Source organism: Megalobrama amblycephala, linkage group LG8, assembly GCF_018812025.1.
Source record: "Megalobrama amblycephala isolate DHTTF-2021 linkage group LG8, ASM1881202v1, whole genome shotgun sequence".
Classification (NCBI taxonomy): domain Eukaryota; kingdom Metazoa; phylum Chordata; class Actinopteri; order Cypriniformes; family Xenocyprididae; genus Megalobrama; species Megalobrama amblycephala.
In genome coordinates this window covers 34,543,632-34,567,400 of record NC_063051.1, presented here as the reverse complement: position 1 = coordinate 34,567,400, position 23,769 = coordinate 34,543,632, and the positions used below count along the sequence as shown (strand labels likewise).

At 38.6% G+C, this 23,769-nt stretch overlaps 2 protein-coding genes across 2 annotated transcripts; one reads left to right on the top strand and one right to left on the bottom strand.

Moving 5' to 3' along the window:
• Window positions 1–966: 966 nt before the first annotated feature.
• Window positions 967–12,630, top strand: cyth4b (cytohesin 4b). Its single transcript, XM_048200827.1, has 13 exons — window positions 967–1,140; window positions 2,157–2,230; window positions 3,579–3,643; window positions 4,976–5,042; window positions 7,410–7,528; window positions 7,609–7,689; window positions 7,782–7,894; window positions 8,638–8,786; window positions 8,984–9,095; window positions 11,307–11,383; window positions 11,470–11,541; window positions 11,633–11,787; window positions 11,870–12,630. The coding sequence occupies exons 1-13, from the start codon at window positions 1,119–1,121 to the stop codon at window positions 11,949–11,951; spliced, it is 1,188 nt and encodes a 395-aa protein (XP_048056784.1). The 5' UTR covers window positions 967–1,118; the 3' UTR covers window positions 11,952–12,630.
• Window positions 12,631–17,361: 4,731 nt separating this feature from the next.
• On the bottom strand, window positions 17,362–23,197 carry fam83fb (family with sequence similarity 83 member Fb). The gene is made up of 4 exons (XM_048200826.1): window positions 22,121–23,197; window positions 18,832–18,996; window positions 18,387–18,508; window positions 17,362–18,313 (listed from the first exon to the last, which is right to left on the bottom strand). Exons 1-4 carry the CDS (start codon window positions 22,604–22,606, stop codon window positions 17,674–17,676), a joined length of 1,413 nt encoding a protein of 470 aa, XP_048056783.1. The 5' UTR covers window positions 22,607–23,197; the 3' UTR covers window positions 17,362–17,673.
• Between the last annotated feature and the right edge of the window lie 572 nt (window positions 23,198–23,769).

Below are 23,769 nucleotides of genomic sequence, written 5' to 3'. Positions count from 1 at the left end.
TGTTTGGGCTGGTTAGTGTCGCACCACTTAATGAACTGTAGACATCATCATGTGTCACACAACTTATCTTTTATTGGTCTGAAACTAAGGTGATGTGGTCAGAGCGTTTGGTCAGTGGTTTGTTAGTGAGCAGCTCGATGCAGATGCTTTACAGTCTCTTTGTGCATTTCACAGAAACTATTTGCTTTGAGATATTAAAATATTGATGTTTCTACAAGAAAGAGCATATGGTATGAACATATATTCAGGCTACAGACGGTCTGATGTTCTCCGGTTCTTCAGGTTATTCTGGGCTTTTTCTTTGCAGCTGAAATCCAGCTATAAACTCCATATAAAGTTTGTGTGCAGAATTAAAAACATGTATATGTTCAAAGCTTCTTCCAATGTATGTCATAAGAACGTTTTTCTAATGCTCACATTAAGTTATAAAAATGTTCCCTGAACGTTTTTTAAATGTTTCTCTTGGTTATGCAAATGTTAAATAAATATTCCATTGTATCATTCTTCAAACATGATGGAAATGTTACTTTTGAAACATTTAAAAAACATTAGATGAACGTCAAACTAACCGTTTTAGAAAAAATTTGCCATGAACAATGTATAAATCATGTTTTTGTGCTAACGTTTTGAGAACAAAATTAAAGACCAGATAACTCTGAACGAATGTTCTATCAATGTTACTGGAAGAACGTTTGTTCATAACATTGAGAGAACCTTGTGAGAACGTTCCTGGTTTAACTTCTCTGTGCTTTAAAGCTACAGAACACATAATTTCCCCCAGAAAACTAGAGAATTTAATGTTATTTGTTTTCTTCTTCACACATGTGAGTGTGTTTTCAGGGGACTGTAGTGTGATTATGACCAGCAGATGGCATCACCAGATCACATGAAGTCCTCACATCATCTCATCACATATATGTGTGTGTGTGTGTGTGTGTGTTGATGTTGTGAAGTCCTGCGCTGCTCCTCCTGCGGAAACGCTTGACTTCTGGTGTGAAACGGGTGTTTGAAGGGCAGGGCAGATAGAGGAACTCACTCTCATCTACAACAAACATGAAGAAAGTCTGAATTCAAACACACAGCTTTAATGAAACAGGGGTTCAGCGTTATTCTGCACAATGACTGAGTGTTGTCACACAGGTAAGAGAGAGTTTAACCTTAACTAACAAAACTAAACTCTCATTTCTGACACTCTCTGTCCATCTTCAGCCTATTTCACATTCAAGTTTTTATTGGTAATATCTGGATTTCCATTGCATTTTTTGTTTTTTAATATCAATTATTATTATTGTTTTAATAATGTTAATGCATTTTTGAGGTCAGTTGAAGTGAAGTTTGATGTTGTGGTGATCCCAGCTAAAAAAAATTCTAAACGTTTTGCTAACGTTCCCATTAAGTTGTGAAAACGTTTTCTCAACGTTCTTTGAATGCTCAAAATGTTTTTTCTTGGTTATGCAGGGAACATTCCATCCTTCAAACATTATGGGGACGTTACTTTTGAATGTTCTCTAAAAAAACGAAATATTTCAGAAAAATAAACTTTCCATGAATAATGTTTTTGTGCTAATGTTTTGAGAACATTATTAAACACCAGATTAACGTTACTGGAAGTTCATAACTTTGAGAGAACCTTGACAGAACGTTCTGAGGAAATCTGTAGTCCAGGATCAGCTCCACTCGTGTAATCCAGCTGAATTATTATCTGACATTAAAATGTCTGTGTTCATTATTATCTTCATTTTATATCCGCTGGTTTGATTTCAGCTCTGAGTTTCTGTCTGAATCTCTTGTTTCTGTCATCTGTCTGCTGTGGTCTATTTGTTTGAAGTGAAACACACACACACACACACACACACACACAGAGGCCCCTCACGCAGGAGCCAACGGCCCCCATGGCAACAGATTTCCTGTTTCATAAAGCAGAACAGCGAGTGTAAAGCGTATTGTTCAAGTCTTCACGAGAAGGGAGATTTCAGACAGCTCTGATCTGGTCAATAATCCGTTTCAGTGTTTATTTGATGTTGTCATGTTGTGCAGAAACTCACTGCTGTGTTTTGGGCCTGTTAACAGTGTTTTACATGTGAGATCTCTCTCTGAATCTGCAGCAACACACTGATGTCTGTCTCACGTGATCATGTGTGTGTGTGTTTTCTCAGATCTGACGGCGGAGGAGCAGATGGAGATCGAACGGCTGAAGATGCACAAGCAGGTTCTGCTGGAGGACATTGAGGTTAGAACAACAGCTCACAAACTAATGTTCTAAGAACGTTCTGCTAACGTTCCCTTTAAGTTCTGAAAACGTTTCTGAATGTTCCAAACGTCCAGCATGTTTTAAAAACATTTTTTCTTGGTTATGTGAACGTTAAGGGAACATTCCATGTTATTATTCTTCAAACATTATGGGAACGTTACTTTTGAATGTTCTGAAATAAATAAAAAAAGACGATAAATAATGTTTTTGTGCTAACATTTTGAGAACATTATCAAAGACCAGATAACATTGAACGAATGTTGTATTAACGTTACTGGAAGAACGTTTTTGTTCATAACTTGTGAGAACGTTCGCTGTTAGCTGGGCTCTTCATACACACATCAGATCTGAGGAGAAGGTCTTTCTGCTTCTGTCATTGCTGTGATGTGCCATAAGAACTGATCCAAACCTCATTGTTAGTGTTGTCATTCCTAAGAGATAAAATGGTACACAGATATTAATTTTATTTTAGTTTATACTCGTACGACTGAATTTGTATTCTGCTTAAGTATTACCTGTCAAATGATAATCTGTCTTTGTATACATCTGTCCCTCAAATGTCCTGTTTTGTCATAGTACACTCTAAAAATGCTGGGTTAAAAACAACCCAAGTTGGGTTGAAAATGGACAAACCCAGAGATTGGGTTAAATATTTGATCAGCATGTTGGGTAGTTTTATTTATCTCAACTATTGATTAAAAGTGACTATATGTCTGGCTTAAAATGAACCCAAAATAGGTTGGAAATTAAAAATCAGACACATAATTACTAGAGGAAACAATAATAATCAAAAGATGAACATTTATTAATAAGCAATTTGATAAATGTTTATTGTTTAACTATTATTTATTAAACTTATACATAAATGTTCAATTATTAAACTATTAAATTAAATTATTTTGGGTTCAGTCATTTTTAAACAATAGTTGAGTTAAATAAAACTAAACAGCAGACAATCATTTAACCCAATCTCTGGGTTTGTCTATTTTCAACCCAACTTGGGTTGTTTTTAACCCAGCAATTTTTAAGAGTGTAGTTTTTTTTTTTTTTTTTCTCGTTGGTGTTGTTTGTTCTGTGAAAAAGCAAAAACACTCAAATAAATGTGTTAAAAAAAGAAGAAATGATCCAAAATAACCTAAAAGTCATATTGCACTCTTGGTCATGTTTGTGTGTGCATTCAAAGCTTTACTGGTATGGTTCTTCAATCAAAATCCCATTATTATACTGCTAAAGTGTGTAATAGACACTGTGAATTCACTGTTTCATTATGAAACCTGACAAGAGTTGCTGATGTTTGAGTTGAAGCTGAAAACGGTTTTTCTTACAGAAACTGAAGAACCAGATTGAAAACGTCATGGCAGATATTCAGGATTTCAAGTCAGCAGAAGACAAGTGAGTGACTGTGTGAATGTTCATTGAGAGAATCTTAAAATCAGGGAAAAGATGCTTTAAAGACACTTAATTCAGATGCAGAAGAACTAAAGAGAATCACATCAACATCATCCACAAACACACAATACTGACGCTCTTCATCTCATCGCCTGTTCATTTATAGTATTATTTATATACTGATACAGTATTAATTCATTTTTTTGTTTTATATACAGTACAGTCCAAAAGTTTGGAACCACTAAGATTTTTAATGTTTTTAAAAGAAGTTTCGTCTGCTCACCAAGGCTACATTTATTTAATTAAAAATACAGTAAAAAACAGTAATATTGTGAAATATTATTACAATTTAAAATAACTGTTTTCTATGTGAATATATTTGACAAAGTAATTTATTCCTGTGAATTTTCAGCATCGTTACTCCAGTCTTCAGTGTCACATGATCCTTCAGAAATCATTCTAATATGCTGATCTGCTGCTCAAGAAACATTTATGATTATTTTCAATGTTGAAAACAGTTGTGTACTTTTGTTTTCAGGATTCCTTGATGAATAGAAAGTTCAAAAGAACAGCATTTATCTGAAATACAAAGCTTCTGTAGCATTATACACTACCGTTCAAAAGTTTGGGGTCAGTAAGAATTTTTATTTTTATTTTTTTGAAAAGAAATTAAAGAAATGGATACTTTTATTCAGCAAGGATGCATTAAATCAATCAAAAGTGGCAGTAAAGACATTTATAATGTTACAAAAGATTAGATTTCAGATAAACACTGCTCTTTTGAACTTTCTATTCATCAAATAATCCTGAAAAAAAATATTGTACACAAATATTTTGTACAATTGTGCACATTAAATGTTTCTTGAGCATCAAATCATCATATTAGAATGATTTCTGAAGGATCATGTGACACTGAAGACTGGAGTAATGATGCTGAAAATTCAGCTTTGATCACAGGAATAAATTACACTTTACTATATATTCACATATATATATATATATATTCAGTTTTAGTTACATTTTTGGTAATTCAGTTGTTTTTATATCATTGTTTTTTTTTTTTTTTTTTTTTTTTTATATTTATATTATAAGTTATTTGTATTTCAGTTTTATTTTTATTTTTTTTTTTAAACTTATTTTTGTTTCAACTTATTTTAGTTAGTTGTCAAAGTAACCTTTTAAATTTTTGTTTAGTTTATTTTGTTTCATCTAATATTTATATTTTATTTCAGCTATATTTCAATTAGCCATTTTTAAAATAGTTTTAGTTGACGATTATTAACCGCTGGTTGAAATGCTGCGATTGTGAAGTTGTTTTGTTTGAATCTCTTGCAGTAAGATGCTGGAGAGGGAGAAACGCTTCTCTAGTGGCAAGAAGAAGTTCAACATGGATCCTAAAAAGGTAAGATCTGGAGGAGATTCTGTGATGATGATGATGATGATGATGATGATGATGAAACACTTGTTTCCAGCGTGAGATGAGATAACGAGGGCAGTGGAACATCAGTCTGTCTCTCACATCAGCCATGAGTGTGTGTGTGTGTGTGTGTGTGTGTGTGTGTGTGTGTGTGTGTGTGTGTGTGTGTGTGTGTGTGTGTGAGAAAGAGTGAGTAAGAGTGAGTGTGTATAAATGAGGGGCTGACAGACAGGAGGATGAAGTTCTGATCTGAACACTCACCCTCAGGTCAACACCTGAAATACTTTTGGTTTTCTCGTTCTGAGTCTTTGTGGTTTCGCTGCTGCATTTTAACATACAGCGAGACCCGACGAGCAAGAGAAGAGACGACGAATGTTTGATGTTTGATCAACACCACAAACACATTAACAAACTCAACTATAGACAACACACACTCACTAGCAGTCAGGAGTTTGGGCTCTCTCAAATTTTTTAATTTTTTTCTTCTGCTCATCAAAGCTGCATTTATTTGATCAAAAATACAGTAAAACGGTGAAATATTATTCCAGTGTAAATCAGCTGTTTTCTATTTGAATATATAGTAAAGTGTAATTTATTCCTGTGATCAAAGCTGAATTTTCAGCATCATTACTCCAGTCTTCAGTGTCACATGATCCTTCAGAAATCATTCTGATATGATGATTTGATGATCAAGAAACATTTATGATTATTATCAATGTTGCTGATTCATATTTCTGTGGAATCTGTGATACATTTTATTTTTCAGGATTATTTGATGAATAGAAAGTTCAAAAGAACAGAATTTATTTGAAATAGAATCTTTTGTAACATTATAAATGTCACTTTTGGTCAATTTAATGTATCCTTGCTGAATAAAAGTGTTAATTTCTTGTTAGAAAAACATTGTACTGGCCCTATAATATAATATAATGTAATATAATATAATATAATATAATATAATATAATATAATATAATATATATAATATAATATATATAATATAATATAATATAATATATATATATAATATAATATAATATAATAGTAGTACAGGATTTAAGTTAAATATAACCTAAATATAAAGTTATGAAAGATATTTTTTTTAGTTACATTTTTGGTAATTTTGTTGTTTTTATATTATTGTTTTTTAAATTATTTTATTTTTTTTATATTATATTATATTATATTTTTAATATTAATTTATTTGTTTCAGTTTTATTTTTGTTTTATTTGTAGTTATTTATTATTTAGTTATTAATTTATTTTAACTTATTTTAGTTAGTTGTCAAGGTAACCTTCAAATTGTCATGGTAACCCTTTTTTTGTTTAGTTTATTGTGACAAAAGATTCTATTTCAAATAAATTCTGTTCTTTTGAACTTTCAATTCATCAAATAATCCTGAAAAATAAAATGTATCACAACAGAGATAAAACTAAACAAAAACATTGTACTGGCCCTAAACTATAATATAATATAATATAATATAATATAATATAATATATATATAATATAATATAATATAATATAATATAATATAATATAATATAATATAATATAATATAATATAATATAATATAATATAATAGTAGTACAGGATTTAAGTTAAATATAGCCTAAATATAAAGTTATGAAACTTAATTTTCCCCTTAACCCAAATTGATTTGGGCTCTGGAACAAGTAATAAGACCAAAGATTGCCATTTGATATGCCCCAAATGAATTATTAATTATATCTCATCTACATCAGAGCCAGAAGCAAATTACAGAAGAACTGGACGATAAAAAGCTGTTCTCGGCGGGTACACGAGCACTGAACGGCCGCTGACGGCCTGGAGCTCACATCTGAGAAAGCGTCCAAACAAATTGTAAAATATGTGCTATATTTATATATGAGTCACATATTTTTAGGTCTAAATAACTACATTCTCCCCTAAAAACTCTTAAAACTACATTCTGTGACACAACAACAGTAGTATTTGTATAAAATACAGTGCATTTACTCAACCGCCATGACAGTCGCCGTAAACGGAGTGATACAAACGCTGAAACGGTTCCAGTGCTGATACTGGGGGAACATCGCATGGCTCTCAAAATACATTTCTATTGCAGGTAAACAAAAGTCAACCAGTATATCAGTTTCTCTGATTTTGTGTTGAAGGTTTTAGTCTTTTCTTTAGTCATTCTGTAGAAAAGGGAAGTATGGGTTTGATGGAAAATCTCCAAAAAGTGATTTTTTTTTAGCTGTGGAGGAACTCGTGTGGACGGTCTGATAAACTCAGAAGAGCTACAGGTCAAATGCAGCGTGTCTTATCTCGGTCTGTGTCTCAGACTGACAAACATCTCTGTGTTTCAGGGAATCAAGTATCTGGTTGACAACGAAATTCTGGAATGGAAACCAGACCGAGTGGCAGAGTTTCTGTATAAAGAGGAAGGACTGAATAAGACAGCCATCGGAGACTTCCTGGGAGAGAGGTGACAAATGAACCAAACACACACATCAGTTCTGTCCGTGTGTGTGTGTGTGTGTGATGAATCTCAATGTGATGTTTCAGGGAGGAGATGCACCTGCAGATCCTCAAGGCGTTTGTGGAGCTGCACGAGTTTTCAGATCTGAACCTGGTTCAGGCGTTACGGTGAGAACACGAGCGCTTCTTCATTCACACACGTGCCGCAGAAGTCGTCTTATTTCTGCTTCCTCTCTTTGTCCCGTTCTTTCACTCATCAGGCAGTTCTTGTGGAGTTTCCGTCTGCCGGGTGAAGCACAGAAGATCGACCGCATGATGGAGGCTTTCGCTACACGTTACTGTAACTGCAACGTCAACGTCTTCCAGTCCACAGGTTAAACACATCTCTAAACTCCTCAACGTCCTCTTGCATGACTTGCATGATATATATTCTACCAAATAATAACTCAGAATTGTAAAAATAAAGAAACTTATGGAAGCTTGTTTCTACCATGGAATTAAAAAAAATAAAAAAAGTAATTGCAACTTTTTATCTTACAATTTCTACTTATTTTCTGACAATTGCGAGTTATAAGCTCATGATTGTATATTCTTGCAAATCCGACTTTTTTACATATCATAATTCTGGAATAAAAAATAAAAATAAAAAAGGTAATTGCAAATTTTTATCTCAATTCCAAGTTTATCTCACAGACCAATTCAAAACGCTATTGACTTTTTTTTTTTTTTGATATTTGAGAAACAAATTGCAATTTTTTGAGATAAAAAGTTGCAGTTACCTTTTATATTTATTAATTCCATGGCGAAATAAGTTAATAAAGCTGTTAATTGGCCAAGCAGATACTGATAATCTCAAAACAGCCCCGCTGACGAGTAATGAGTGTTCTCTACATGTTCAAAACATCCAGCTTTTTAAATGCTTTAAAAATGTTTCTTTTTTTTTTTTTATTTGGTTATGTGAATATTAAGGGAACATTGTATCAATTGTATCATTCTTCAAACATTATGGGAACGTTACTTTTAAATGTTCTCAGAATGTTCTGAAACAATCAGACGAACAGTTTGTTTATCAGTCTGTGGTAAAGTTGTTGTGTTGTTTGTGTAAATGATCCTCAGACACATGTTACATCCTGTCGTTTGCCATCATCATGTTGAACACGAGTCTGCACAACCCCAACGTGAAGGACAAGACCCCGCTGGAGAGATTCATCAGCATGAACCGCGGGATCAACAACGGAGACGACCTGCCCGACGACCTCCTGACGGTGAGCAGCCAATCACAATCTCTCGTCACGGGTCACATGATGGTCATGAGAAACAAAATACCAGCCTGTGAGAGTCACTGAGCACAAATAACACTCTGGTGTTAATTATTATTCGCCAGCGGTGCTCATTTACATAAATAAGCAGCTCTAACAGGAAGGTTGTGGTTGTGATAGAAATGTGTTTCTTTTCACGACAGAATCTGTACAACAGTATACGGAACGAACCCTTCAAAATCCCAGAGGATGATGGGAATGATCTCACGCACACCTTCTTCAACCCTGACCGAGAGGGCTGGCTGCTCAAACTGGGTAAAGCCGAGCTCGGCCGAGACATACTGCAACTACATCAGTGATCATAAAGATTGAACTCTGACTGCATTAAACAAACTGAAATAGATTCGCTACTGCAAACATATTTAGTCTAGTTTACTTTCTCTTTCTTTTCTGTGCTTCGTCCATTCAAGCACTGCTTTTATTAGCTGTGTTTATTCTAAATCTGTTAAAGTTTAATACTGTCACACTCAATGACATCCTCATTGTCTTTGTGTCAAATAGATACTGCTCACCCAGCTTACAAAAATATGATGATATAATAATAAATATAGCTGCGAGCAGCAGTTATCGGGGTTTAAGCGCTTTAAGGTCTTTAAGCACATGCGTAAAAAGGTATAATGTTTTAATTAGCAAGCCTGTAACCGTCTCGATCATAGACGGAAAAGACCATTTACAGCCAATACAGGCAATTTACCATAGAAAATGTATGGTTTATAAAGCTTTTTAACAGTTATTGAGGTTGAGCCAAAAAAACTAGTTTGACAAAGTTGGTTTTTGAAATAATTTCCAATATTTAACAAACGATTCGATGGACAGCAGCGGTCCTAGAGGCAAAGTTTCTCAGAATGAGGAGTTGTACCATGTGGTCTGAATAACGTGGGTGTGTGCGAAAAAACTGCGTTAAATACAATCCTTTAAACATGTGAAAAATGTGAAAGTGCCCCCCGGTGGGCGATTTCTTTTCAGTTGCTCACAGGTCTCTAGGGCCGTGAGTCAAACAGGCCCAGCGAGTTTCATTCCAATCGGCTTCCGTTAACCTTGTCTGATAGATGCTCAAACTTCATTGGCTGATGCCGGACGTGTTTTTTGAGATACGCAAATGTCTTCAAAGGCAGTCTTGGCACCTTGGACAAAGACACTGCATGCCAATTTTCAAGTCAATCAAACTTTCGGTTGCATAGTTATACCCATTTTTAAGTTTTTTCCATGTTATAGCGCCACCAAGTGGCCAGTCGCCGCGTCCTTTTTCAAGCAACCACAGAATGAGATCTTACATACGTGTGCCAAATTTGATGGAAATATCTCATTCCGTTCATGAGTTAGAGCCATTTTAGTAAAAGTGGCTCCACCTACTTCTAACGTTTTGGCGGCCCTTAGGGACCGTGAATCGAAATTTCAACTTTTTTGATAATTATTGACAATCAGACTGATGCACTGGTTTGGTTCCGATTGGGTCAAAAACCAAGGACTAGTTTGCAAAAGTAGGTTTTTCAAAAAATACAAAATACCCCAAAATTTCTGTCTTGAGCCAATTGGATTATATTGTTATAATGGATTCCAATGATATAAAACACTTGAGCCTGGTTGAGGAGTTATGAGCAATTTCATAATTTTGGCCACTGTAGCGCCCCCATCAGGCTGATCGGAATGAGTCTTGGTGGCATTGTAGATGGTGTGAGTAGCTCGAAAACTTCCGGTGAGATGTCATTTGTTGGTGTGTTGAGCATCAGTAGTGTAATACTTCGTTTATAATCAGAATATAGTCACTTAAATAGTCAGGCATAGCATTAATTTAGTCATTCAAACGTAAGACGGCATAAAAAATAAATACATAAAAACGTACCTCTACAACTTACGGTTTGGTCTGCCTGATCACTTTTATGGGAGAATTCTGATCTTTGGAAATTTTAACAATTACAATAGAGCGCTACGCTCGTGAACCCCTAATAATCAATATAGATAAGTGCGTTTTGCTATTCATGATATTAAGTTATGAAAATGTAATTTCTGAATTTTCCCTGAACAGTCAAAACATCCAATTTTTAAACATTTCTTCTCAGTTATGTGAACGTTAAGGGAACATTCCATTGTATCATTCTTGAATCATTGTATCAATCATGAATGTTCTCTGAATGTTCTGAAACAAGTAGTAACGTTTAAAAAATGTTAGACGAACGTCCAACTAAAACGTTTCAGAGAAATGTTCCACGAACAATGTATAAATAATGTTTTTGTGCTAACGTTTTGAGAAAATATTTTTAAAGACCAGTTTAAACAAACATTCTATTAATGTTACTGGAAGAACGTTTGTTCATAACGTTGCCAGAACGTTCCCTGTTAGCTGGGTATGTATTAGTAAATGTTGAAATTAAAATGAACTACCAATAATAAATGCTTTAGAAGTATTTTTCATTGTTTGTTCATGTTAACTATCGATGTATAATCAGATGTATGATCCGTCTGCAGGCGGCCGTGTGAAGACGTGGAAGAGACGATGGTTCATCCTCACTGATAACTGCCTGTATTATTTTGAATATACCACAGTAAGAACACGCAAACATCTCTCTGAATGCATGAAGGTCAGTGTGAAGTGTGTAGATCAGAGCTGATTGTGCCGTTTGTGTATCAGGACAAAGAGCCGCGCGGGATCATTCCTCTGGAGAATTTGAGCGTGAAGGAAGTAGTCTTTCCCCGGAAACCGGTGAGACTTGAACCGTGTTACAAATAAGAGAATAAGGCAATAAATTATACTATTAGTGATGGTTAACCTGTGACCTTTGACCCGTGTGCAGTATTGTTTAGAGCTGTATAACCCCAACAGTCGGGGTCAGAAGATCAAAGCGTGTAAGACGGAGACCGATGGCCGTGTGGTGGAGGGGAAACATCAGTCGTACACCATCTGCGCCGCTTCGGCCGAGGAGAGAGACGAGTGGATCGAGTCCATCAGGTACGAACACTAACGTCCTCATACGGCGTCTGAACGAACGGCACGCATCTGACATACGACATGTGTGTGTGTGTGTTTACAGGGCCAGCATTACAAAAGATCCCTTCTATGACCTAGTGTCCGTCCGGAAGAAGAAAGTCATCAACAAAGTCCCAGAGAAATGAGACGAAACGACGGCGTGACTGAACTATAACTACAGACAGCCAGAACTATAAGAGCGTACTGCGTATTTATTTACACTCAGAGGAAGACGTCATTGCTCAGAGGTTTCTCTCTCACAGCTCAGCAGATGTAATGGAGGATTGTTCTCCTGAAATCCCGTAGACACACAAACAGACTCAAATGAGGCAGTAGTTGTAGAGTATAGAGCTATAGCAATCAATGTGGAGCAGCTCAGATCATTTCATTGACTTGAAATGGGGTCTTTTTGGCAATGACTATCCATTTGACCAACAGTGGAGATTATAAAGAGACATTAGCTGTGTTTCCATCCAAAGATACTTTCTTACCTCGGTTGGACGATACAAACATCACCAGAAAGACTCGGTTATTATCTAAAGCCAACATGCTTCTGCCATCTGATCAAATGTTTTGTTGAGTGTGTGTGTGAGAGAAAGTGTGTTTAATGTGCAACTGAATCCATTATGGAAACTGTGGTCTAATAATGATCCAGTGCAGCAGATGGATTGATTCCCTCGCAAACGACACAAACACACATTTACTCTGTTTTGTATTAAATGTTTTTCATGTAAAATATATTTTGTAAATACTACAGATCATATGAAAGATTTTAGGTGATGCATTGTACAATTGATTATTTAATTAAAGTTATTTGAGATTAAATGTCCCGTGATGCTTGTATTTTATGAAATGTCTCTGTGTAGTTTGAGCAGAAACAAACATTTGTGGTGTCGGGACAAACGTGACATGTTGGTTTTGTTAAAAGAAGAAGTTCAGGATTATTCTCAGCATTAGTCTCAGTGTCATTTACACACACACACACACATATATACACTGATGAGGCATAACATTATGACACTGACAGGTGAAATAAATAACACTGATCATCTCTTCATCACGGCACTTGTTAGTGGGTGGATATATTAGAGAGCAAGCGAACATTTTGTCCTCAAAGTTGATGTTAGAAGCAGGAAAAATGGAGGATTTGAGCGAGTTTGACAAGAGCCAAATTGTGATGGCTAGACGACTGGGTCAGAGCATCTCCAAAACTGCAGCTCTTGTGGGGTGTTCCCGGTCTGCAGTGGTCAGTATCTATCAAAAGTGCTCCAAGGAAGGAACAGTGGTGAACCGGCGACAGGGTCATGGACGGCCGAGGCTCATTGAAGGCTGGCCCGTGTGGTCCGATCCAACAGACGAGCTCCTGTAGCTCAAACTGCTCCAGAAGTTAATGCTGGTTCTGATAGAAAGGTGTCAGAATACACAGTGCATCAGTTTGTTGCGTATGGAGCTGCATAGCTGCAGACCAGTCAGGATGCCCATGCTGACCCCTGTCCACCGCCGAAAGAGCCAACAGTGGACACATGAGCATCAGAACTGGACCACGGAGCAATGGAAGAAGGTGGCCTGGTCTGATGAATCACGGTTTCTTCTACATCACGTGGATGGCCGGGTGCATGTGCGTCTCTTACCTGGGGAACACATGGCACCAGGATGCACTATGGGAAGAAGGAGAGCCGGCGGAGGCAGTGTGATGCTTTGGGCAATGTTCTGCTGGGAAACCTTGGGTCCTGCCATCCATGTGGATGTTACTGTGACACGTACCACCTACCTAAGCATTGTTCAGACCATGTACAGTCTTTCATGGAAACGGTATTCCCTGGTGGCTGTGGCTCTTTCAGCAGGATAATGCACAAATATGTTTCAGGAATGGTTTGAGGAGCACAACAACGGGTTTGAGGTGTTGACTTGACCTCCAAATTCCCCAGATCTCAATCCAGTGGAGCATCTGTGGGATGTGCTGAACAAACAAGTCCGATCCATGGAGGATCCACCTCACAACTTACAAGACTTAAAGGATCTGCTGCTAACATCTTGGTGCAGATACCACAGCACACCTTCAGGGGGTCTAGAGGAGTCCATGCCTCGACGGGTCAGGGCTGTTTTGGCACCAACACAATATTAGGAAGGTGCTCATAATGTTATGCCTGATCGATATATATAACATCTGTTTAACTTATAACATGAAAGTAAGGTTAATAATATAACTTACTGGAGCAAAAAAAATCTAAATCTTAATCTTAGACTACAAAAGTCTAATTGAACAAGAATTCAAGCACAGGTGAGTCTAATAATTCGTTACACAGGTGTCCAGCAGACAATTGACTATAAAATGGTGTTAAAACCCCATTTCATGCTGTCAGCAATGGCACCACATAGAAGAGAAATGTCACAAGACCTGAGAAAGAAAATCATTTCTTTACACCAGAAAGGTGAAGGCTACAAGAAGATCAGCAAAGCTTTACTTATCAGTCACAATACTGTAGCAAAAGTGGTACAAAAATGTAAAAAAGATGGAACTGAAACCATCTCACAGAGACGTCCAGGTCGTCCACGGAAGTTAACACCTCGACAGGAGCGTCTTCTGATGAGAAGGGTTGAAGAAAATCGGCATGCAAGTTCACTGCAGTTATCTAAAGAAGTAGAAAGCCAAACTGGGGTGATTATTTCCTGTGACACAATACGGCATACACTGCAGAGGAATGGCATCATGGGTGCCGTCCACGAAAGAAGCCTCTCCTAAAGCCCAGGCACAAAAAAGCCCGCCTAGAGTTTGCCAGGGCCCGTGCTGACAAAGATGAAGATGACTGGGACTCTATACTCTGGAGTGATGAGACCAAGATAAATGTTTGGAACTGATGGCTTCAAAACTGTATGGCGTCGCAAAGACAATGATCTCAAACACATTTCTGAAGAAGAACAGGGTGAAAGTGATTCAGTGGCTCCTGATCTGAACCCAGTCGAACACCTATGGGAGCATCACTCTCCATCCAGCATCCAGTCTCTAAAAGAGCTCATTCTTGAAGAACGGAAAAAGATAGATGTTGCAAAATGTCGCTAACTTGTTTATTCCATGCCTAGAAGACTTGGTGCTGTCATTAAAAATCATGGAGGCCAAACAAAGTACTAGATGTAGTAGTTTTTGTTGTGGGATGTGCTTATTTTTGCATCACCCTAATTTGAGTAAAACTGAAAAATGTGCAATCTAAGTTATATTATTAACCTTACTTTCATGTTATAATAACATATATATATATATGATGGGCCGATGAAAGTCTGAAACGTGATCTCATTCTGTTTTAGAGGAAGTGCATGTAGAAGACAAATCTGTGTCAGTAGAAGATAAATGTAGAATCAATTCGGGAAGCGAATCTTTTAACATCTGTAGCACAGGATGATCCCACTCAGGCTTTTATTCATGCAACAGCAAAGTTTAAAAAGGGAAATGTGAAATGACCTCATCGCTTTCACTTCCTCCATCAGATCAAGAACATGTGACATCTGCTGGTGGTTTCATGAAGGTCCAGGAGCAGTTTTATTGTTGATCTGTGGTGCTAATGATCCTCACAACGATCCCATTCACCTCTGATTTAACCAGCAAGACAACCAGCCTCATGAGATGTTTCTCCATCATCTTTATCATCATCATCAAGAACATCACTGTGAGTCCATGAGGAGCATCTGAGGTCTGAAACACGTTCAAGTCTCTTTAAGTCTCTGCAAGTCTCGGACAGACATGTAAACTGATGCTATCTGATGGAAAGACGGAAAATTAGTTCGTGGGTGAATGTAACTCATATTCAGCTCATCTGTGGTCACTTCCTGTTTAGAGCTGTGGCGGTAAATCCACGGATCCTTTTTGTGGTCAGAGCTGTTGACACACACACAGATCCGGCCAAATAATGCCACTTTGAGTAAAAGCGGAAGTGCATTTCTGGTCGTGTCCCCAATGACGCATTTCATGTGCTCTTGTGAAGTTCATGAGATTGTAGTGTTTCATTTGTGTCATATGCATGCTGTATCCTGAGTCTGAAATACTGTGTTATGCTCAGATCCACCAGCAGAGGGCGAACAGAGCCTGTATATAAAGGACTTTCACTCCCTTCATAACTGTTCCATTGACTTTTCTTCTTAAATTGAAGCCGTTTGTTTGACAAATAACAGTGAGATATAATCACATCTGTGTCTGGACAGCACTAGACCTTTTTTAAGCCAATCAGAAACTATTTTGAGTGAGTTTTTTCTGCCACAGGCCAATGATTTCGTACAATCAGGTCATCTGCCATGGTTTTGGCTAATTTAACTTTAGTGGGTGGGGTTTGTTTGTGGTTCAAGCCAGTGGTTTTCAATCTTTTAAATGCCATGGACCCCCAAATATGATCATCCCATCATTGACTCTAAAAAAGATGGAAGACATGTCTCCACGTCCTTCCACTAGAAAAATGAAGCCATAATATCCGTTGACATCTTGCACCGATTAGGTCATTTGGAGCCCGAGTCTGCGCTGTGGTGATCCATCAAGGTCCCGCCCACCTCTGCAGACTCAATCGCAGCTGTCAATCATGCAGCCACTCCCCGTTTTTATAGCATCAAATAACTAACTAAAACCAAACTTATTGGAAGAATGAACACTTGAACAAACACCACCATGATAAGAACTAGGCCTACCTAAATTGACAGAAATAATCTTTGGAAAGAAAATTATTTGAAGTAGGCTAATTGGATTTTTTAATTTGGTTCACATCCCATTCGAATCGCCCCCCCATATCCTCATTCCCTACATTACTCCACTGATATACCTCACTAGAAGGAGTGAATGAAAACGAGTGAGTGAATTCGGACACTGACTGCTGCTGGTTGTGCTTGATGTTTAATAATTGTTTGAAACTCGGCAAACTGACAGCTCCAGTAGTAATGAAAAGCTTTATCTTGATGTCTGACACAGAAAATACGTATAAACTTTAATTAAACTGTTTAATAATCAATCAATCAAATGGAATTTTTACCTGTATGATATTACGCTGCACCCACATTGGACCAGCGGTTTGGAAAATGGATGGATGATTCAGATGCAGATGCCATCTTCTGGCAAGACGCGAGAATTCATTCAATGCATGAATCTCACAGTGCATTATGGGTATTCTCTAGTCGTTAAGTGTACATCGGTTATGCACTTGTTATTGCGGTGCATTATGGGATTGAATGAGTGCACTTGATGGTTTTAGACATCACTACAAATGGCTGTCCCCTCAAATACTGGCCTATAGGGGGCGATTACGGACACAGTCTTGGATCATTCTTGTGCGATGGACCCCATTCTAAAATTTAAAAGACAGCTGTATATTTTTAAGTATAAAGACTCAATTTATACCATGAAAAATTTATGTGTAAAGTAAATTTAAAAATATTTAGTTTCTGTTGTTACATTATATTCTTACATCTACTCTACTCAATAGTACTGTACTGATCATGTATTTATTTACTTAAATCAAATTTTTTATTTTAATAAATTTTCTTTAATCAAATTTAATAACAAAATTAAAAAATAAACAAAAATAAAACCGACTTGACTATACTTCATTAAGCAACATTTTCAACATGTTTCCAGAATGCCAAACACAATCTTCCTCTGTACAGAAACCTTTCAGCAGGTTTGAATGTAATTCAGACATTATTTTGTCTCTTTATCAAGCGTTGTACATCGTCACAGTCACACATATGAATACAGTTATCATCACACTGATCATATCAAACATACACTACAAAGAAAGTCTAAAGTGAGGTCAGGAACACGGTGTAAACATGTCAACATGACGTCTTCATGAGGCGTTAAAAACAGCGGCTCATTCAGTCACGACGAAAGAATCATCATTTGTTTTTTTTAAAAATGTTCCTAAATATACTTTTCTTCTTTTTGCCGGAGTCCTGCTCCTCAGAGGTGTCGTCTGCGGTCAGCGTGTGTTTGGACGCTTCGTCCGCCGTGTTTTCTTCAGTGACAGCTTCGCTCGTCTTGTCCTGCTTCTGTCTCCTCCACCATGATCTCTTTGACTTTGTCGGTGTTTTGAGTTTCTTGGACTTCTTCCCGGTCTGAGAGGGAGCGGGTGTCAGGTTCTCCAGCTCTTCCATGGGATTCTCCGGCTCTTCTGTGGGATCTGGTGGCTGCATGGTACTTAAGAAATCCTGCAGTGGTGTTGAGGGTCCTGGGATCTGTCCGAGCGCCAACAGGTACTTCGGGTTGTGGTATTTGTGCGCCGGCACTTTAATATCTCCACGCGTCGCGTCTCCGAGGTTCACCTGGAAGCGTGAAGTGGCCGCTAGGGGGCGTTTGGGCACGGCGGCACGGGACAGGCTGCCTGTCTTGGGCTTACTGAGGTGAAACTCCTTAAAGAGGTCGAGTTTGTCCGAAACGGCGTAAAGTTCTCGGAAATCGTTGTCGTAAAAATCCACCACCTGCCCTGACATCACCGTGATCATGTTTCTGTCCATTCGGGAAGAGCTCCAGGAGAAGCTGCAGGACCAACAAACACAATATGAGACACAAACATTATTTAGGAGGCTGTAAACAATAAACACAAGCTCACCTGTATGTTCCAAACATGACTTTATCTCCGTCAATAAACATGTACTTGCTCTGGACGTTTCCTGGGATTCTCCCCGAGGACAGATTTAAACCGACAGCCTTTACGGTCCGAGTCCGGACATTCTGAATGGAAACGAGATTAAAGCCACCATGAAATCAAAAAAATGGACAATTCAGTGTTTATTCTACATGATTTATTGGTGCACATCATTATTGTGTTAATCTGGTCATCTTGAATCAGAATATCTTCCTCTTGCAGCATCTCTGATGATGAGGGCGGGGCAACCTGTCACTCACATGAGATCCACCAATAGCAAACCACAACCATCCAATCAAAATCAAGCCCCGCCCTACATTTGTTCTTGTTCCAGAAGCATTTCACTCGGATATACGACACAATAGAGAAGAAAAGACGAGCGCTTTGAGAAGGGATAATGACGCTGTACCTGAAGATCCTTTGCGCCGACCTGCATTCGGCTGCACATGTCCAGAAAGTGCGGCGCTCCCAGCTCGTCCAGCACAATGTAGATGGGAACGCCACGCTTGGATGCCTCGAACAGATCCCGCAGGATCTGCAGGTCGGTCAGCAGGTCCATCACGATAGCCACGACCTGGACAGACATTTCACTTATTCTCGTCTGCAGTAATTAGTCATGTTAAACCTTCACTTTTGGGAAAAGGAACCAAGAATATCTTCTGTCTCTGACTAGAAACTGCAGAAAATCCTGATGCGTGTGACGGAACTGAAGCCTGCTGGTCATTTTATAACAATCTTCAGTGTTTTCGGTTTCAATAGGAAATGTTTCATTACAGAAAAGAAAAGTGTGTTTGTCAAAATGACCTTGCACAACCGTAACAGGGAATCTTCAGCTAACGTCCTGGCAAGGTTCTCTCAACGTTGTGAACGTTCTTCCAGTAACGTTAATAGAACATTTTTTCAAAGTTATCTGGTCTTTAATAATGTTCTCAAAACTTTAGCACAAAAATGTTAATTTCATAATGTTTCATCATGTATTTTTCCTGAAATAATTTGTCTAATGTTTTTTAAATGTTACTTCTTGTTTCAGAACATTCAGAGAACATTCAAATGTAACATTTTTCATATGTATTATATTTTTGTTAGCTGGTAACACATTTGATGCATGATTTCTGAATCTGAACAAAAATGAGATTTGAGATTTTTAGTGAATATTGACTTAAAATCTGGTCTGTTCCTCACACAAAGCAATTTGTGTGTGTGTGTGTGTGTGTGTGAGAAAGCGTGTGTGAGAGAAAGAGAGAGAGTGTGTGAGTGTGTGTGCACGCAAGTGAGTGTGTGTGTGCATAAGTGCGTGTGTGTGTGTGTGCACGAATGTGTGTCTAAGTGTGCGAATGTGTGTGGGTGCATGTATGTGTGTGTGTGTGAGAGAGAGTGTGTGTGTGTGAGAAAGCGTGTGTGAGAGAAAGAGAGAGAGTGTGTGAGTGTGTGTGCACGCAAGTGTGTGTGTGTGTGTGTGTGTGTGTGAGAAAGCGTGTGTGAGAGAAAGAGTATGAGTGTGTGTGCACGCAAGTGTGTGTGTGTGTGTGTGTGTGAGAAAGAGAGAGTGTGTGAGTGTGTGTGCACGCAAGTGTGTGTGTGTGTGTGAGAAAGCGTGTGTGAGAGAAAGAGAGAAAGTGTGTGTGTGAGTGTGTGTGTGAGAAAGAGTGTGTGTGTGAGAAAGCGTGTGTGAGAGAAAGAGAGAGAGTGTGTGAGTGTGTGTGCACGCAAGTGTGTGTGTGAGTGTGTGTGTGCATAAGTGCGTGTGTGTGTGTGTGCACGAATGTGTGTCTAAGTGTGCGAATGTGTGTGGGTGCATGTATGTGTGTGTGTGTGAGAGAGAGTGTGTGTGTGTGAGAAAGCGTGTGTGAGAGAAAGAGAGAGAGTGTGTGAGTGTGTGTGCACGCAAGTGTGTGTGTGTGTGTGTGTGTGTGTGTGTGTGAGAAAGAGAGAGAGTGTGTGAGTGTGTGTGCACGCAAGTGTGTGTGTGTGTGTGAGAAAGCGTGTGTGAGAGAAAGAGAGAAAGTGTGTGTGTGAGTGTGTGTGTGAGAAAGAGTGTGTGTGTGAGAAAGCGTGTGTGAGAGAAAGAGAGAGAGTGTGTGAGTGTGTGTGCACGCAAGTGTGTGTGTGAGAGTGTGTGTGCATAAGTGCGTGTGTGTGTGTGTGCACGAATGTGTGTCTAAGTGTGCGAATGTGTGTGGGTGCATGTATGTGTGTGTGTGAGAGAGAGTGTGTGTGTGTGAGAAAGCGTGTGTGAGAGAAAGAGAGAGAGTGTGTGAGTGTGTGTGCACGCAAGTGTGTGTGTGTGTGTGTGTGTGTGAGTGTGTGTGTGAGAAAGCGTGTGTGAGAGAAAGAGTGTGAGTGTGTGTGCACGCAAGTGTGTGTGTGTGTGTATGTGTGTGTGAGAAAGCGTGTGTGAGAGAAAGAGAGAGAGTGTGTGAGTGTGTGTGCACGCAAGTGTGTGTGTGTGAGTGTGTGTGTGCATAAGTGCATGTGTGTGTGCGCGAATGTGTGTCTAAGTGTGCGAATGTGTGCGGGTGCATGTATGTGTGTGTGTGTGTGAGAGAGAGAAAGTGTGTGTGTGTGTGTAATCAGGAGTACAGTAACAAAGTAAACTGAAACTATTGATTCTGATTCACACCCAGTTCAGACGTTTTGAACAGCTTTCACTTTCTCCTCTCTTGTTTCAGATCTGACAGTGTTTAGTTTGTTTCTAAAGGCACAATAAATCCAACAAGGATAAAATAAGGCCATCTTTCTTTCTTTATGGTTTATTGTTTATTACGACTGATAAGATAGCAGATATGACAGAGAAAATGATCTCTGAACATGAGAGAAAGTCCCTCGACTGTGGAATCTGGTGTGACCAGTCTTCCCAGTCCTGAGAAATGAGGAAAACGAGAACATATATTTCCTATAAAAACAAGGAAGATGTTTAGCATGATATTCATGACATTTAAACACAGGATCAGATCAGTACTTTATTTAAGGTGTGGCTCGGCTTTCAGACTTGAGATTTTATTTAGAAAGCAGAATGTCAGCCGCATCATTTCCTGCTGCAGTGAGTCAGTGTCAGCGATCACAGTCATTCCCTGAAGATCAACCACTGCAGGCTGGAGAAACTGACGGTTAGATCAAGTCTGAACAAGATCGCCAAGTATCCAGCAGGAATCCTCAGGAATTATTGCTATTCCTTCAGGACATTCATGATATGGCCCCTGGTTTATTCATATTTATGAATGAATAAACCAGTTCATTTAGATGTGAACCTCATTAGATGCATAATTAGGTCACATGACATTTACAGTGTCAGTGAGAAGAGAAAATGAAACTATGTGATCATGGTGATGAGGAATCCCCTTACAGATGTTTTCCATAGTAATCATGGTTTCCCCTGTTTTATCATTTTGCTTTTTTTTTTTTAATGTTCTCTAAACTACCTAAAAACATTAGACATCCAACTAAAATGTTTTATAAAAATATTTCATGAATGAAACATAAATAATGTTTTTGAGCTAAACTTTTGAGAACATTATTAAAGACCAGATAACTTTGAACGAACGTTTGTTCATAACTTTGAGAGAACCTTGACAGAACGTTCCCTGTCAGCTGGGTTATCATTTACCTCAGCAACTCTTAAAATCTAGAGTGATTTACCTTGGTTTAGGGTCCACACATGAAAGACAGCTCTATTTATTCGATATGTAATGAGCGCTGACCTTGCATGATTCTTGTATTAATTTTCGGACCACCTCCTTGATGTGTGGGCTGTTCTCTTTGGGCGGGTGTGTGTAGACCGACACTCGGGTGACCCCTTTAAAGAGCCCGGATGAGGGCCACCCGATGTCCAGCGGCGGGACCTCCGTGTCCGACATCTGCGGCCAATAGGTGGAGCGCAGCGAGCCGCTGTCTTCGCGTTTGTCGGTTGTTGGTTGTTTTTTGGGTTTGCTCTCCGCTGCCCCTCCATCGTCTTCCTCCTGCTTATATTTGACGAAGGTGTTCGTGATGGCCTTGATTTCCCGCGCCGACAGGAAGTCTTGGCTCTTCTCCTCCTTCAGGAGGCTCTTGAACGCTCCGTCTCCGTTCGTGAGCAGCTGCTCCAGCGCCGCCCGCTGCTGCTCGCTGTAGTAGAACTGCGGCCGGGACTCGGGCACCGCGGCGGGCATGAGCCCGTCCTCCAGACACACGAGCTGCGACTCCGCCATGACGCGACGCGACCTCCTGCTCGCCTTCACGAGCTCGGAATGCGGCGCGGGAGTGTCTCACCTGAGCTCGTGCGGGCAGGTGTAGTAGCTCTGCGGGTGGGTGGAGTTCACTCGAAATACAGTGGTAGGGGAACTTTGTTTCAACATGAATGACTCAAACATAATGATTGATCATCAACTTTGAGCGATACATCAGGACTAGTGTTTGTGTTTGTAATGTAGCAACTGAACACTTACTGTATGAATGCAGAACGTCCTAATATTTGATTTAATATTTAAGCATTTGGCAGACTTACTTGCATTCAAGGTTTAGTTCATGCATAATTGCATAAAATATTAGACTCTCAGTTACTACAGATATAGGCCTAAATCACGAAGTCATTTCTACCATTTCTTAATTTGGAGTGGTTTAGCTGGAGCTATAGCAGACACATGAAGCCAGTCCTGTCATTTTTGTGTCTGGTCTTTTTCTATTAATAAAAAATCTAAAAACACTGAGTTAAAAACAACCCAATTTGGGTTAATTTTACCCAACATAATGGGTTAAATCAATTTTTACTATAATATTAGCTTTTTTTAACTTCATACATGAATTAATGTTTACGGATTAACTTAAATCCTCTAAACCTTTTTTAAAAATTCCACACAACAAGGATAATTTTTTTCGATCATATTTTAAATTATAGCTTATTTTATATAATTTTTGATACATATTGTCTACATTTAAGGTTGTTTAACAAAATATTAGAAGTAAAAATTAAACGTTTAGAAGTAAGTGTGATCGACCAATGGCTCGCATTCAGCGGGGGAACTGATAACTTCAGACCGCCGCCTGTGTTTCACTCATAGCCGAAAAATGCTGTGACTGACTCCATAACCTGACCATAAATAATCAGTGTAAAATTCTGAGAACATCCAAAGTGTTTATATTCTGTATCTTTTTTAATAAAATCGTAACATATTATGCAGGTGTATTTTACCGAAGACATGCACCAATTTGACGGAGCAGTACTGCTCTCTCCTGAAGAGGGCGATAAATAACTCAACCCCTGGGTTGTTATGTCTGACCCAGGATCTGGGTAACGCAAAAACTACCCAAACGCATGTCTGAAAAAACGCAAAAACCCAAACGCCGGGTTGTTACGTCTGACCCAGGATCTGGG